The 15,574-nt window shown below is 75.5% G+C and overlaps 1 protein-coding gene across 1 annotated transcript in view; it reads left to right on the plus strand.

Annotated features, from left to right (window-relative positions):
- TEP1 (telomerase associated protein 1) overlaps positions 1-15,494 on the plus strand; it is a 53,806-nt gene extending 38,312 nt beyond the window's left edge. Inside the window, 16 exon segments of the mRNA XM_089774436.1 lie at positions 1,306-1,518; positions 2,351-2,511; positions 3,425-3,541; positions 3,625-3,732; positions 6,660-6,786; positions 7,164-7,238; positions 7,309-7,404; positions 7,407-7,439; positions 8,327-8,466; positions 8,571-8,692; positions 9,817-9,963; positions 10,044-10,326; positions 12,939-13,041; positions 14,272-14,381; positions 14,569-14,673; positions 15,330-15,494. Of these exon segments, the coding sequence (XP_089630562.1) occupies positions 1,306-1,518; positions 2,351-2,511; positions 3,425-3,541; positions 3,625-3,732; positions 6,660-6,786; positions 7,164-7,238; positions 7,309-7,404; positions 7,407-7,439; positions 8,327-8,466; positions 8,571-8,692; positions 9,817-9,963; positions 10,044-10,326; positions 12,939-13,041; positions 14,272-14,381; positions 14,569-14,673; positions 15,330-15,479 (2,090 nt within the window). The 3' untranslated portion in view covers positions 15,480-15,494.
- Positions 15,495-15,574: the final 80 nt, after the last annotated feature.

Raw genomic sequence — 15,574 nt, forward strand, 5'->3', positions numbered from 1 at the left:
CCCGCAGGCTCGGCCGGGCGGTGCTGCCCCGCGGGGGGAGAGGGGGCCGGGGGGTGAGGGGAGGGGGCCGGGGGGGGCTGGGGGAAGAGGGGGCCGGGGGGTGAGGGGAGGGGGCCGGGGGGGCTGGGGGGAGAGGGGGCCGGGGGGTGAGGGGAGGGGGCCGGGGGGAGGGGGGGCCGGGGGGTGAGGGGGCCGGGTTCCCGAGGCCGCGGCCCCTCACTCTGCTCTCCCCGCAGGCTCGGCCGGGCGGTGCTGCCCCGCGGGGGGTGAGGGGGCTGAGGGGTGAGGGAAGAGGGGGCCGAGGGGTGAGGGGGCCGGTTCCCGAGGCCGTGGCCCCTCACTCTGCTCTCCCCGCAGGCTCGGCCGGGCGGTGCTGCCCCGCGGGGGGTGAGGGGGCCGAGGGGTGAGGGAAGAGGGGGGCCGAGGGGTGAGGGGGCCGAGGGGGGAGGGGACCGGGGGGGAGGGGACCGAGGGGGCCGGGGGGAGAGGGGGCCGGGGGGTGAGGGGGCCGGTTCCCGAGGCCGCGGCCCCTCACTCTGCTCTCCCCGCAGGCTCGGCCGGGCGGTGCTGCCCCGCGGGGGAGAGGGGGCCGGGGGGTGAGGGGAGGGGGCCGGGGGGGGCTGGGGGAAGAGGGGGCCGGGGGGTGAGGGGAGGGGGCCGGGGGGTGAGGGGGCCGGTTCCCGAGGCCGTGGCCCCTCACTCTGCTCTCCCCGCAGGCTCGGCCGGGCGGTGCTGCCCCGCGGGGGGTGAGGGGGCCGAGGGGTGAGGGGGCCGGTTCCCGAGGCCGTGGCCCCTCACTCTGCTCTCCCCGCAGGCTCGGCCGGGCGGTGCTGCCCCGCGGGGGGAGAGGGGGCCGGGGGGAGGGGGGGCCGGGGGGTGAGGGGGGCCGGTTCCCGAGGCCGTGGCCCCTCACTCTGCTCTCCCCGCAGGCTCGGCCGGGCGGTGCTGCCCCGCGGGGGGTGAGGGGGCCGAGGGGTGAGGGAAGAGGGGGCCGAGGGGTGAGGGGGCCGAGGGGGGAGGGGACCGGGGGGGAGGGGACCGAGGGGGCCGGGGGGAGAGGGGGCCGGGGGGTGAGGGGGCCGGTTCCCGAGGCCGCGGCCCCTCACTCTGCTCTCCCCGCAGGCTCGGCCGGGCGGTGCTGCCCCGCGGGGGGGAGAGGGGGCCGGGGGGTGAGGGGAGGGGGCCGGGGGGGGCTGGGGGAAGAGGGGGCCGGGGGGTGAGGGGAGGGGGCCGGGGGGAGAGGGGGCCGGGGGGTGAGGGGGCCGGTTCCCGAGGCCGTGGCCCCTCACTCTGCTCTCCCCGCAGGCTCGGCCGGGCGGTGCTGCCCCGCGGGGGCGGTGGCCGTGCCCTGCCTGGCCTGGCTGGGGGCCACGGTGCTGGCCGGGGGCAGTGGGGACGGGACGCTGCGGGGATGGGCACTGGCGGAGGGCCTGGCCCGCCCCCTCTGGGAGCTGCGGGGGCACCAGGGGGCCGTGTGGGGCCTGGCTGCCTCCCCCCAGCTGCTGGCATCGGCCTCAGGTAAGGCTGGGCCCTGGCTGCAGGGCGGGGGGAGGGGGGCACCCAGCGCTATGGGGCAGGGCCGGGGAAGGGGGGGGTGCTGGGCCCTGGCTGCAGGGCGGGGGGAGGGGGGCACCCAGCGCTATGGGGCAGGGCCGGGAAGGGGGGGTGCTGGGCCCTGGCTGCAGGGCGGGGGGAGGGGGGCACCCAGCGCTATGGGGCAGGGCCGGGAAGGGGGGGTGCTGGGCCCTGGCTGCAGGGCGGGGGGAGGGGGACACCCAGCGCTATGGGGCAGGGGCCGGGAAGGGGGGGTGCTGGGCCCTGGCTGCAGGGCGGGGGGAGGGGGGCACCCAGCGCTATGGGGCAGGGCCGGGAAGGGGGGGGTGCTGGGCCCTGGCTGCAGGGCGGGGGGAGGGGGACACCCAGCGCTATGGGGCAGGGCCGGGAAGGGGGGGTGCTGGGCCCTGGCTGCAGGGCGGGGGGAGGGGGCACCCAGCGCTATGGGGCAGGGCCGGGAAGGGGGGGGTGCTGGGCCCTGGCTGCAGGGCGGGGGGAGGGGGCACCCAGCGCTATGGGGCAGGGCCGGGAAGGGGGGGGTGCTGGGCCCTGGCTGCAGGGCGGGGGGAGGGGGCACCCAGCGCTATGGGGCAGGGCCGGGAGGGGTCGGGTGCTGGGCCCTGGCTGCAGGGCGGGGGGAGGGGGGCACCCAGCGCTATGGGGCAGGGCCGGGAGGGGTCGGGTGCTGGGCCCTGGCTGCAGGGCGGGGGGAGGGGGCACCCAGCGCTATGGGGCAGGGCCGGGAGGGGTCGGGTGCTGGGGCCCAGATTCTGACCCATGTCCCCTGCCCCCCAAGAGGATTTCACCGTCTGCCTCTGGCCGGCTGAGATGCTGAGACAGGCCCCCCCGGACCCCTCGCCCGCCCCCCTGGCTGTCCTGCGGGGCCACACGGCCCCCGTCACCTGCTGCGCCTTCAGCCCCGACGGCCGGCACCTCGCCACGGGGGGCAGGGACCAGGTGAGGGCAGGCAGGTGCGGGGTGCTATGGGCATTGGGGGGCAGGTGCGGGGTGCTATGGGCATTGGGGGGCAGGTGCGGGGTGTTATGGGCATTGAGGGCAGGTGCGGGGTGTTATGGGCATTGGGGGGCAGGTGCGGGGTGCTATGGGCATTGGGGGGCAGGTGCGGGGTGTTATGGGCACTTGGGGGGCAGGTGCGGGGTGTTATGGCATCGGGGGGCAGGTGCGGGGTGTTATGGGCATTGAGGGGCAGGTTACGGGGTGTTATGGGCATTGGGGGGCAGGTGCGGGGTGCTATGGGCATTGGGGGGCAGGTGCGGGGTGTTATGGGCACTTGGGGGGCAGGTGCGGGGTGTTATGGGCATCGGGGGGCAGGTGCGGGGTGCTATGGGCATTGGGGGGCAGGTGCGGGGTGCTATGGGTATTTGGGGGGCAGGTACGGGGTGTTATGGGCATTGGGGGGCAGGTGCGGGGTGTTACGGGCACTTGGGGGGCAGGTGCGGGGTGTTATGGGCATTGGGGGGCAGGTGTGGGGTGCGGTGGGATGGGGCACTGTGGGAGGCGGGCGTGGGCTGCTCTGAGCACTGGGGGGTCATGCATGGGGTGGAGGCGTGTGGGGTGCTATGGAAGAGGAGGGGGCAGAAGATGGATGTGATTTGCTATGCGGGAGGTGGGCGGGGAAAAGGCAGGTGTGGGGCAGGTGGGTGTGGGGTGAAAGGTGGGTCAATTGCTATGGGGGATGTGGATGTGGGGCAGGCAAGCGTGGCATGCTATGGGGGAAGCTGGCAAAGGGAAAAGGCCGGTGTGGGGCGGAAGAGGGACGTGGGGCGCTATGGGGTGGAAGGTGGGTGCGAGTTGCTATGGGGCAGGCGGGCGGGTATTGGTGCCCGACTGACCAGCCGTGTCCCCACAGACGCTGCTGTGCTGGGCCATAGGGGGCCCCACGCCGGGGCCCCCCCCCCTCTGGCGCTCGCTGCCCCACTGCCACCGTGACTGGCTCAGCAGCTGCACTTGGGTCGGGCCCCAGCTGGTGAGTGGGGGGAAGGTGGGGAGGAGGGGGGCGGCCAGGCTCCCGCTCTGCCCCCCTGACGTGCCCCCCACTCTGCCCCCCAGCTGTCCTGCTCCAGCGACGGCTCCGTGCGGCTCTGGGACCCGGACACCGGGCGGCAGCTCCGCCAGTTCCTGCCCCACTGCGGCCCCGTCAGCACCGCCCTGGCCGCGGTAGGGAGGCAGGGTGCCCAGACGGGAGATGGGGGGCAAGGGGCATGTGGGGGCCAGAGGAGCCCAGTACCAGGCACACTGGGAGGTGGGGGGGGAGTGCGTGGGGCCGGGCATTTGGGGGGCAGGGGGTGGGGGAGCCTGGTGCTGGGTGTTGGGGGGAAGTGGGGGAGTGTGTGTGGGGGGGGTGGAAGGTGGGGGAGCGCGGTGCCAGGTGTTGGGGAGGGTGTGTGGTGCCAGGGGTTGGTGTATGTGGGGGTGGGGAGCGGTGCTGGGTGTTGGGGGGGTGCGGCGCCGCCAGGCGTTGGGGGGGGGAGAGCGTGGCGCCGGGTGTTGGGGGGGTGCGGCGCCGCCGGGAGTTGGGGGGGGGAGAGCGTGGCGCCGGGTGTTGGGGGGGTGCGGCGCCGCCGGGAGTTGGGGGGGGAGAGCGCGGTGCCGGGTGTTGGGGAGGGAGTGTGGTGCCAGGGGTTGGTGTGTGTGTGGGGGGAAGGCGGGGGAACGCGGTGCCGGGTGTTGGGGAGGGAGTGTGGTGCCAGGGGTTGGTGTGGGGGGGGGGAAGGCGGGGGAACGCGGTGCCGGGCGTTGGGGAGGGAGTGTGGTGCCAGGGGTTGGTGTGGGGGGGGGAAGGCGGGGAGTGCGGTGCCGGGTGTTGGGGAGGGAGTGTGGGCCAGGGGTTGGTGTGGGGGGGGAAGCGGGGGAGTGCGGTGCCGGGTGTTGGGGAGGGAGTGTGGTGCCAGGGGTTGGTGTGGGGGGGGGAAGGCGGGGAGTGCGGTGCCGGGTGTTGGGGAGGGAGTGTGGTGCCAGGGTTGGTGTGGGGGGGGGAAGGCGGGGGAGCGCGGCGCCGGGTGTTGGGAGGGAGTGTGGTGCCAGGGGTTGGTGTGTGTGGGGGGGGAAGCGGGGGAGCGCGGTGCCGGGTGTTGGGAGGGAGTGTGGTGCCAGGGGTGGTGTGGGGGGGGGAAGGCGGGGGAACGCGGTGCCGGGTGTTGGGGAGGGAGTGTGGTGCCAGGGGTTGGTGTGGGGGGGGAAGGCGGGGAGCGCGGTGCCGGGTGTTGGGGAGGGAGTGTGGTGCCAGGGGTTGGTGTGGGGGGGGGGAAGGCGGGGGAGCGCGGCGCCGGGTGTTGGGGAGGGAGTGTGGTGCCAGGGGTTGGTGTGTGGGGGGTGGAAGGCGGGGAGCGCGGTGCCGGGTGTGGGGAGGGAGTGTGGTGCCAGGGGTGGTGTGGGGGGGGGGGAAGGCGGGGAGCGCGGTGCCGGTGTTGGGGAGGGAGTGCTGTGCAGGGGTTGGTGTGGGGGGGGGAAGGCGGGGGAGCGCGGCGCCGGGTGTTGGGGAGGGAGTGTGGTGCCAGGGTTGGTGTGTGGGGGGTGGAAGGCGGGGGAGGCGCGGTGCCGGGTGTTGGGGAGGAGTGTGGTGCCAGGGGTTGGTGTGGGGGGGAAGGCGGGAGCGCGGTGCCGGGTGTTGGGAGGGAGTGTGGTGCCAGGGTTGGTGTGGGGGGGGGAAGGCGGGGGAGCGCGGCGCCGGGTGTGGGGAGGGAGTGTGGTGCCAGGGGTTGGTGTGTGGGGGGGTGGAAGGCGGGGAGCGCGGTGCCGGGTGTTGGGGAGGAGGTGTGGTGCCAGGGGTTGGTGTGGGGGGGGGAAGGCGGGGGAGCGCGGTGCCGGGTGTGGGGAGGGAGTGCTGTGCCAGGGGTTGGTGTGGGGGGGGAAGGCGGGGGAGCGCGGCGCCGGGTGTTGGGAGGGAGTGTGGTGCAGGGGTGGTGTGTGGGGGGTGAAGGCGGGGGAGCGCGGTGCCGGTTGTTGGGGAGGGAGTGTGGTGCCAGGGTTGGTGTGGGGGGGGGAAGGCGGGGGAGTGCGGTGCCGGTTGTTGGGGAGGGAGTGTGGTGCCAGGGGTTGGTGTGGGGGGGAGGCGGGGGAACGCGGTGCCGGGTGTTGGGAGGGAGTGTGGTGCCAGGGTTGGTGTGGGGGGGGAAGGCGGGGAGTGCGGTGCCGGGTGTTGGGAGGGAGTGTGGTGCCAGGGTTGGTGTGTGGGGGGTGGAAGGCGGGGATGCGTGCCGGGTGTTGGGGAGGGAGTGTGGTGCCAGGGGTTGGTGTGGGGGGGGGAAGGCGGGGGAACGCGGTGCCGGGTGTTGGGGAGGGAGTGTGGTGCCAGGGGTTGGTGTGGGGGGGGGGAAGGCGGGGGAGCGCGGTGCCGGGTGTTGGGGAGGGAGTGTGGTGCCAGGGGTTGGTGTGGGGGGGGGAAGGCGGGGGAGCGCGGTGCCGGGTGTTGGGGAGGGAGTGTGGTGCCAGGGGTTGGTGTGGGGGGGGGAAGGCGGGGGAGCGCGGCGCCGGGTGTTGGGGAGGGAGTGTGGTGCCAGGGGTTGGTGTGTGGGGGGTGGAAAGCGGGGGAGCGCGGCGCCGGGTGTTGGGGAGGGAGTGTGGTGCCAGGGGTTGGTGTGTGTGGGGGGGAGAGCGGGAGCGCGGTGCCGGTGTTGGGGAGGGAGTGTGGTGCCAGGGTTGGTGTGGGGGGGGAAGGCGGGGGGAACGCGGTGCCGGGTGTTGGGAGGGAGTGTGGTGCCAGGGGTTGGTGTGGGGGGGGGAAGGCGGGGAGTGCGGTGCCGGGTGTTGGGGAGGGAGTGTGGTGCCAGGGGTTGGTGTGTGTGGGGGTGGAAGACGGGGGAGTGTGTGTGGGGGTGGAAGGCGGGGAGCGCGGTGCCGGGTGTTGGGGAGGGAGTGTGGTGCCAGGGGTTGGTGTGTGTGGGGGTGGAAGACGGGGGAGCGCGGTGCCGGGTGTTGGGGAGGGAGTGTGGTGCCAGGGGTTGGTGTGTGTGGGGGGGGGAAGGCGGGGAGTGTGTGTGGGGGTGGAAGGCGGGGGAGCGCGGTGCCGGGCGTTGGGGGGCGGGGAGCCCCGTGCCGGACGCGGGGAAGGGGGCGCAGGCCCGTGGCTCACCCCTGTGGCGCAGGACGGGCGGGTGCTGGCCGTGGGGCGCGACGGGACGCTGGCGGCGTGGGACATGCAGGGCGTGGAGCTGACCCGCTTCTCCGCCCACCCCGGCCTGGTCAACCAGGGCGCCGGCTTCCTAGGGGCAGGTGAGGGCTGGGGCCGTGTGATGGGGTCTGCCCCCCTGTGTCCATCAGGCCCCGGGGCTTCCTCCCCCCCCCACCCCGTTGTCCATCAGGCCCTGGGGCCTCCCCCCCCCCCGCCCCGTGTCCATCAGGCCCTGGGGCTGACCCCTCCCTCCCCCTGCCCCGTGTCTCAGGCCCCGGGGCTCCCCTCCTCCCTCCCTCCCCCTGCCCCGGGGCTCCCCTCCTCCCTCCCTTCCCCCCCCCCGTGTCCATCAGGCCTGGGGCTCCCCTCCCCGGGCTTCCCTCCCCCCCCCACCCCGTGTCCATCAGGCCCTGGGGCTCCCCCCACCCGTGTCCATCAGGCCCCGGCGCTGACCCGTGGCGCTCCGTGTCTCTCGCAGGCGGGGAGCTGGTGGTGGCCACGGCCGGGAGCGACGGGCGCGTGCAGCTCTGGAGCCCACTGGAGGTGAGATGGGGCCTGGCCCCCGCCCCACGGCAGGGCCCCAGATCCGCCCCCCCCCCACTAACGGCTCTCTCTGCCTGCAGCTGGGCGTCCGCGGGCGCTGGAGGGGCACAGTGCGCCCGTGTGTGGGGCTGCCGAGAGCCCGGCGCCCGCCCGCGTCCTCACCGTGTCGGGGGACGGCGCGTGCGCGTGTGGGCCCCACCCTGGCAGGCGGGTAAGAGGCTCCCCCAGGAGCCAGGCAGACCCCAGGAGTCCTGGCCCCTGCCCCCGCTCTAACCACTAGTCCCGCCTCCCCTCCCTGAGCACCCAGGAGTCCTGGTTCCCTTCCCCTCCCCGAGCACCCAGGAGTCCTGCCCCCCTGCTCTAACCACTAGTCCCTCCTCCCCTCCCCGAGCACCCAGGAGTCCTGGTTCCCTTCCCCTCCCAGAGCACCCAGGATTCCTGCCCCCCTGCTCTAACCACTAGTCCCTCCTCCCCTCCCCGAGCACCCAGGAGTCCTGGTTCCCTTCCCCTCCCAGAGCACCCCAGGATTCCTGCCCCCCTGCTCTAACCACTAGTCCCTCCTCCCTCCCGAGCACCCAGGAGTCCTGGTTCCCTTCCCCTCCCAGAGCACCCAGGAGTCCTGCCCCCCTGCTCTAACCATTAGTCCCGCCTCCCCTCCCTGAGCACCCAGGAGTCCTGGTTCCCTTCCCCTCCCAGAGCACCCAGGATTCCTGCCCCCCTGCTCTAACCACTAGTCCCTCCTCCCCTCCCCGAGCACCCAGGAGTCCTGGTTCCCTTCCCCTCCCAGAGCACCCAGGAGTCCTGCCCCCCTGCTCTAACCACTAGCCTCCCTTCCCCTCCACTCCAGGAGCACCCAGGAGTCCTGGCTCCCCGCCCCCCCCCCCCCCAGTCTAACCACTAGCCCTTCCTCCCCTCCCTGAATTGGGGAGAACCCAGGAGTCTGGGTTCCCAGACCCCCCGCTCTAACCACTAGCCCCCACTCCCCAACCCGAGGAGAACCGTGGCGTCTGGACTTGCAGTCCACCCCCCAACCACTAGTCGCCACTGCCCGAGCTGGGGAGACCCCAGACGTCCGGCCCAGCCCGTGTCTCCCGGCAGGTGGCGGCGAGGGGCCCGGCTGGCACCGTGGGGCCGTGTCTGCCCTGGCCTGGTCTCCAGATGGGGCGCTGGCGGCGTCCGGCGGGGCGTGTGGGGAGCTGATCGTGTGGGGGGAGTCCAAGGTGCTGGCTACCGTGCAGGTCAGTGGGGAGAGCGGGGGGACGGGGGGCCCGGAGGGAGGAGGCGGGGGAGGGGCTGAAGCGGGGGGGGCTCAGATGGCCCCACTCACGCCCCTCCCCCGCAGGCCGGCAGGCGCGGGGTCTCTGCTCTCTGCTTCCTCTCCCGCCGCAGCCTCCTGGTGGCGTCCGGCTCCCGCGGCGTCTGGCTCTGGGGCGTGCGCGGCGACCCCCGGCCCGGGGCGCTCAGGTGAGCGGGGGCTGCTCCGGCCCCATCTCGCCCCCATCTGCCCTCGGGACCCTGCCCAATTCCTGGGGCCCCCCCCCGGTCCCATCTGCCCCCCCTCCCAGGTCCCCCCCTAGCCCCACCTCCCCCTCCCCCCCCGGGTCCCTGCCCGACGCCTGGGCCCCCCAGTCCCATCTCCCCGTCCTCCCAGGTCCCCCCCAGCCCCATCTCCCCCTCCCCCCCCGGGTCCCTGCCCGACGCCTGGGCCCCCCGGTCCCATCTCGCCCCTCCCCCCCAGCCCCATCTGCCTCCGGGACCCTGCCCAATGCCTGGGCCCCCAGTCCCATCTCCCCGTCCTCCCAGGTCCCCCCCAGCCCCATCTCCCCCTCCCCCCCCGGGTCCCTGCCCGACGCCTGGGCCCCCCGGTCCCATCTCCCCCTCCCTCCCAGCCCCATCTCCCCCCTAGGACCCTACCCACCACCTGGGCCCCCCATGGTCCCTCCCAGCCCCATCTCCCCCCGGACCCTGCCCAATGCCTGGGTCCCCCTGGTTCCATCTGCCCCCCCTCCCAGGTCCCTCCCCAGCCCAACCTCCCCCTCCCCCCTGGGATCCTGCCCGAAGCCTGTTCCCCCCTGGTCCCATCTCCCCCTCTCCCCCCCGGGTCCCTGCCCAACGCCTTGGCCCCATCTCCATCTCCCCCTATCCCCTGGGTCCCTCCCCCCCAGCCCCATCTCCCCCCGGGACCCTGCCCAATGCCTGGACCCCCTGGTCCCATCTGCCCCCCCTCCCAGGTCCCTTCCCAGCCCCATCTCACCCCCCCCCCCCGGGTCCCTGCCCGACACCTGGGCTCCCCAGTCCCATCTCCCCCTCCCCCCCAGGTCCCTCTCTCCCAGCCCCATCTCCCCCCTGGGACCCTGCCCGCCACCTGGGCCCCCCCGGTCCCTCCTGGTCCCATCTCCCCCCTGGGACCCTGCCCACCACCTGGGCCCCCCCGGTCCCTCCTGGTCCCATCTCCCCCAGGGATCCTGCCCTGCTGGCCCAGCGGCTGGGTCTCTCCCGGCCCATCTGCCCCTGGGATGGGGGGGTTCCTACCCAGTGCCCCCGGACGCCTGGGTCCCTGGGCCCCGCCCTGACGGCGTCTCTCTCAGCCTGGAGCGGGAGCGCCCCCTGGGGGAGGTGCCGGCTCCGGTGACCTGCATGGGGCCGGCCGGAGACCCCGACTCGGTGGTCCTGGGACTGGCCAACATGGACGTGCTGCTCTTCCACGCCCACGGCACTGCGCTGAAACGTGTCTGGTGAGTGGGGGGGCAGACCCTCTGGTGGGGGGGGGGGCCACCCCTCGTCTCCCGCATCTGACCGTGCTCTGCCCCTGCAGCTGCGTCAGCCCAGACCTCCCGGTCCTGCCCAGCGACGACTCGGACTCGGACTCAGACCCCGACGTCCCGGAGCCCCACGACCCGGATCCAGACCCCGACGTCCCGGAGCCGGGCCCCCACGACCCGGCCCCAGACCCCGACGAGCCGGAGCCCCACGACCCGGCCCCAGACCCCGACGAGCCGGAGCCCCGCTCCCCTGGGTACCTGTTTGCCACGGCCATCAGCCCGGAGGGGCGGCTCCTGCTCTGGAAGGGGGCGAAGGACCCCACCCTGTATGAGCTGGTGAGTGCCTGGGGGAGCCCACCCCGGCTGCACCCCTCCCTCCCCCTGCCCCCCGGCCAGCGCGCCCCACGCTGCCTGTGCTTGCTCCCCTCCCCCGGCCAGGGCGCCCCACGCTGCCTGTGCTTGCTCCCCTCCCCCGGCCAGCGCGCCCCACGCTGCCTGTGCTTGCTCCCCTCCCCCGGCCAGCGCGCCCCACGCTGCCTGTGCTTGCACCCCTCCCCCGGCCAGGGCGCCCCACGCTGCCTGTGCTTGCACCCCTCCCCCGGCCAGGGCGCCCCACGCTGCCTGTGCTTGCACCCCTCCCCCGGCCAGGGCGCCCCACGCTGCCTGTGCTTGCACCCCTCCCCCGGCCAGGGCGCCCCACGCTGCCTGTGCTTGCTCCCCTCCCCCGGCCAGCGCGCCCCACGCTGCCTGTGCTTGCTCCCCTCCCCCGGCCAGGGCGCCCCACGCTGCCTGTGCTTGCTCCCCTCCCCCGGCCAGGGCGCCCCACGCTGCCTGTGCTTGCACCCCTCCCCCGGCCAGGGCGCCCCACGCTGCCTGTGCTTGCACCCCTCCCCCGGCCAGGGCGCCCCACGCTGCCTGTCCTTGCACCCCTCCCCCGGCCAGGGCGCCCCACGCTGCCTGTGCTTGCACCCCTCCCCCGGCCAGGGCGCCCCACGCTGCCTGTGCTTGCACCCCTCCCCCGGCCAGGGCGCCCCACGCTGCCTGTGCTTGCACCCCTCCCCCGGCCAGGGCGCCCCACGCTGCCTGTGCTTGCTCCCCTCCCCCGGCCAGGGCGCCCCACCCTGCCTGTGCTTGCTCCCCTCCCCCGGCCAGCGCGCCCCACGCTGCCTGTGCTTGCACCCCTCCCCCGGCCAGCGCGCCCCACGCTGCCTGTGCTTGCACCCCTCCCCCGGCCAGCGCGCCCCACGCTGCCTGTGCTTGCTCCCCTCCCCCGGCCAGGGCGCCCCACGCTGCCTGTGCTTGCTCCCCTCCCCCGGCCAGCGCGCCCCACGCTGCCTGTGCTTGCTCCCCTCCCCCGGCCAGCGCGCCCCACGCTGCCTGTGCTTGCTCCCCTCCCCCGGCCAGGGCGCCCCACGCTGCCTGTCCTTGCTCCCCTCCCCCGGCCAGCGCGCCCCACGCTGCCTGTGCTTGCACCCCTCCCCCGGCCAGGGCGCCCCACGCTGCCTGTGCTTGCACCCCTCCCCCGGCCAGGGCGCCCCACGCTGCCTGTGCTTGCTCCCCTCCCCCGGCCAGGGCGCCCCACGCTGCCTGTGCTTGCACCCCTCCCCCGGCCAGGGCGCCCCACGCTGCCTGTGCTTGCACCCCTCCCCCGGCCAGGGCGCCCCACGCTGCCTGTGCTTGCACCCCTCCCCCGGCCAGGGCGCCCCACGCTGCCTGTGCTTGCTCCCCTCCCCCGGCCAGGGCGCCCCACGCTGCCTGTGCTTGCACCCCTCCCCCGGCCAGGGCGCCCCACGCTGCCTGTGCTTGCTCCCCTCCCCCAGCCAGCGCGCCCCACGCTGCCTGTGCTTGCTCCCCTCCCCCGGCCAGGGCGCCCCACGCTGCCTGTGCTTGCACCCCTCCCCCGGCCAGCGCGCCCCAGGCTGCCTGTCCTTGCTCCCCTCCCCCGGCCAGCGCGCCCCACGCTGCCTGTGCTTGCTCCCCTCCCCCGGCCAGGGCGCCCCACGCTGCCTGTGCTTGCTCCCCTCCCCCGGCCAGGGCGCCCCACGCTGCCTGTGCTTGCTCCCCTCCCCCGGCCAGCGCGCCCCACGCTGCCTGTGCTTGCTCCCCTCCCCCGGCCAGGGCGCCCCACGCTGCCTGTGCTTGCTCCCCTCCCCCGGCCAGGGCGCCCCAGGCTGCCTGTGCTTGCACCCCTCCCCCGGCCAGCGCGCCCCACGCTGCCTGTGCTTGCTCCCCTCCCCCGGCCAGGGCGCCCCAGGCTGCCTGTGCTTGCACCCCTCCCCCGGCCAGGGCGCCCCACCCTGCCTGTGCTTGCACCCCTCCCCCGGCCAGCGCGCCCCACGCTGCCTGTGCTTGCTCCCCTCCCCCGGCCAGCACGCCCCACGCTGCCTGTGCTTGCTCCCCTCCCCCGGCCAGGGCGCCCCACGCTGCCTGTGCTTGCTCCCCTCCCCCGGCCAGCGCGCCCCACGCTGCCTGTGCTTGCTCCCCTCCCCCGGCCAGGGCGACCCACGCTGCCTGTGCTTGCACCCCTCCCCCGGCCAGGGCGCCCCACGCTGCCTGTGCTTGCTCCCCTCCCCCGGCCAGGGCGCCCCACGCTGCCTGTGCTTGCTCCCCTCCCCCGGCCAGCGCGCCCCACGCTGCCTGTGCTTGCACCCCTCCCCCGGCCAGGGCGCCCCACGCTGCCTGTGCTTGCACCCCTCCCCCGGCCAGGGCGCCCCACGCTGCCTGTGCTTGCTCCCCTCCCCCGGCCAGCGCGCCCCACGCTGCCTGTGCTTGCTCCCCTCCCCCGGCCAGGGCGCCCCACGCTGCCTGTGCTTGCACCCCTCCCCCGGCCAGCGCGCCCCACGCTGCCTGTGCTTGCACCCCTCCCCCGGCCAGGGCGCCCCACGCTGCCTGTGCTTGCTCCCCTCCCCCGGCCAGCGCGCCCCACGCTGCCTGTGCTTGCTCCGCAGAGGGCCGGGGACTCGGGAGAGCTGGAGAAATCCCAGGTGGTTTCCTGCCACCCGGGCGAGGAGGCTGATCCTGGCTGGTTCAGCAGCGCCCAGCTCAGCCCTGGTGAGTCCCAGCGCCCGGGTCGGGGGGTGGGGAGGGACCCTTTTGGGGGAGGGTGGGAGGGGCAGCAGGACTGTGGGACAGGCATGGGGGCAGGGCTGTAGGGCGGGAGTGAGGGGCGCAGGCAGGGCGGTGGGGCAGGCATGGGGGGCACGCCGGGGGCAGGGCTGTAGGGCGGGAGTGAGGGGCGCAGGTATGGGGGCAGGGGCTGTGGAGCGGGAGTGAGGGGCGCAGGCAGGGCGGTGGGGCAGGCATGGGGGGCACGCCGGGGGCAGGGCTGTAGGGCGGGAGTGAGGGGCGCAGGTATGGGGGCAGGGGCTGTGGGGCGGGAGTGAGGGGCGCAGGCAGGGCGGTGGGGCAGGCATGGGGGGCACGCCGGGGGCAGGGCTGTAGGGCGGGAGTGAGGGGCGCAGGTATGGGGGCAGGGGCTGTGGGGCGGGAGTGAGGGGCGCAGGCAGGGCTGTGGGGCAGGCATGGGGGGACGCCGGGGGCAGGGCTGTAGGGCGGGAGTGAGGGGCGCAGGCAGGGCGGTGGGGCAGGCATGGGGGGCACGCCGGGGCCAGGGCTGTAGGGCGGGAGTGAGGGGCGCAGGCAGGGCGGTGGGGCAGGCATGGGGGGCACGCCGGGGGCAGGTATGGGGGCAGGGGCTGTGGGGCGGGCATGGGGGGCACGCCGGGGGCAGGTATGGGGGCAGGGGCTGTGGGGCGGGCATGGGGGGCACGCCGGGGGCAGGTATGGGGGCAGGGGCTGTGGGGCGGGAGTGAGGGGCGCAGGCAGGGCTGTGGGGCAGGCATGGGGGGCACGCCGGGGGCAGGGCTGTAGGGCGGGAGTGAGGGGCGCAGGTATGGGGGCAGGGGCTGTGGGGCGGGAGTGAGGGGCGCAGGCAGGGCTGTGGGGCAGGCATGGGGGGACGCCGGGGGCAGGGCTGTAGGGCGGGAGTGAAGGGCGCAGGCAGGGCGGTGGGGCAGGCATGGGGGGCACGCCGGGGCCAGGGCTGTAGGGCGGGAGTGAGGGGCGCAGGTATGGGGGCAGGGGCTGTGGGGCGGGAGTGAGGGGCGCAGGCAGGGCGGTGGGGCAGGCATGGGGGGCACGCCGGTGGCAGGTATGGGGGCAGGGGCTGTGGGGCGGGCATGGGGGGCACGCCGGGGGCAGGTATGGGGGCAGGGGCTGTGGGGCGGGCATGGGGGGCACGCCGGGGGCAGGTGCGTATTTCAGCTCCGTCCCGTCCCCCAGACTCCTCCCTGCTTCTCGCCGACTCCGAGGGGACGCTCTGGACTCGGGCTCCAGGCCCCACGGACGTGCCCAGAGAGGGCGGGAGTAGCGAGCGGTGGCAGCAGCAGCGGGTGAGTGCGCCCGGCCGGGCCCATCTCTGGGGGGGAAATCTCCCCTCCGCCCAGCGGGCGTGTCCCTTGTCCATGGCGTAGTCAGTAGGATCCAGGGTGAACGCCCTGCGTGGCGCATGACGACTGAGCTCCCCCACCCCCTTCGGCCCCCAGCGCCATTAACCCTTCCCTGGCCTGCGCCCCCCAGATCCACAGCGCCAAGGTCACGGCTCTGCACGTCTGCGGCGACACGCTGGTCACGGCCGCGCTCGACGGCGACGTCAAGATCTGGGAGTGCGGCAGCAGGAGACTGGTGGGTGGCGTCCAGCTAGGGCCCTGCCCCCCCCCCGTCCCTCCTCCCCCCGCTGTCCTTACCCCCCCCCCGCCCTACCGGTGCCCCTTCCTCCCGCCCCGCCCCCAGCCTTTCTGGTGCCCTTCACTCCCCCCTGCCCCCCCAGCTCTGCTGGTGCCCCTCCCTCCTGCCCGCAGGCCTTACCCTCCCACTGCGCCCCCAGCCCTTCTGGTGCCCCTCACTGCCACCTTGCCGGTGCCCCTTACTCACCCCCCCAGCCCTACGGGTGCCCCTCATTCCCCTGCCCCCCCACACCAGGCCCTGGCCTGCCCCACCCCCAGACTGTCTGGTGCCCCTTACTCGCCCCCCCAGCCCTACGGGTGCCCCTCATTCCCCTGCCCCCCCACACCAGGCCCTGGCCTGCCCCACCCCCAGACTGTCTGGTGCCCCTTACTCGCCCCCCCAGCCCTACGGGTGCCCCTCATTCCCCTGCCCCCCCACACCAGGCCCTGGCCTGCCCCACCCCCAGACTGTCTGGTGCCCCTTACTCGCCCCCCCAGCCCTACGGGTGCCCCTCATTCCCCTGCCCCCCCACACCAGGCCCTGGCCTGCCCCACCCCCAGACTGTCTGGTGCCCCTCACCCCCGCCCCACTGACACCTGGTTCTCTCCCCACAGCTGGGCCACTTCCGCTGTGCTGGGCCCGTCTCCTGCCTGCAGCCCCGGCCTGGCCCGGACACCCAGCTGCTCTTGGCTGCGGGCGACACCTCGGGCAACGTCTACTTCCTGGAGTGGGCCCCTCTGCGCCCCGCCGCCCCCCCCCAATAAACCCCAGTGACCTGCCGGTGGCCTGTGTGCGGCGTGGGGCGGGCTCCCCTGCAGGCAGCAGGCAGGGACGCGGCGGGCGGGATCCTCCTTTAGTG

The sequence above is a fragment of the Pelodiscus sinensis genome, chromosome 30, assembly GCF_052426305.1.
Source record: "Pelodiscus sinensis isolate ZL-2025 chromosome 30, ASM5242630v1, whole genome shotgun sequence".
Lineage (NCBI taxonomy): Eukaryota > Metazoa > Chordata > Testudines > Trionychidae > Pelodiscus > Pelodiscus sinensis.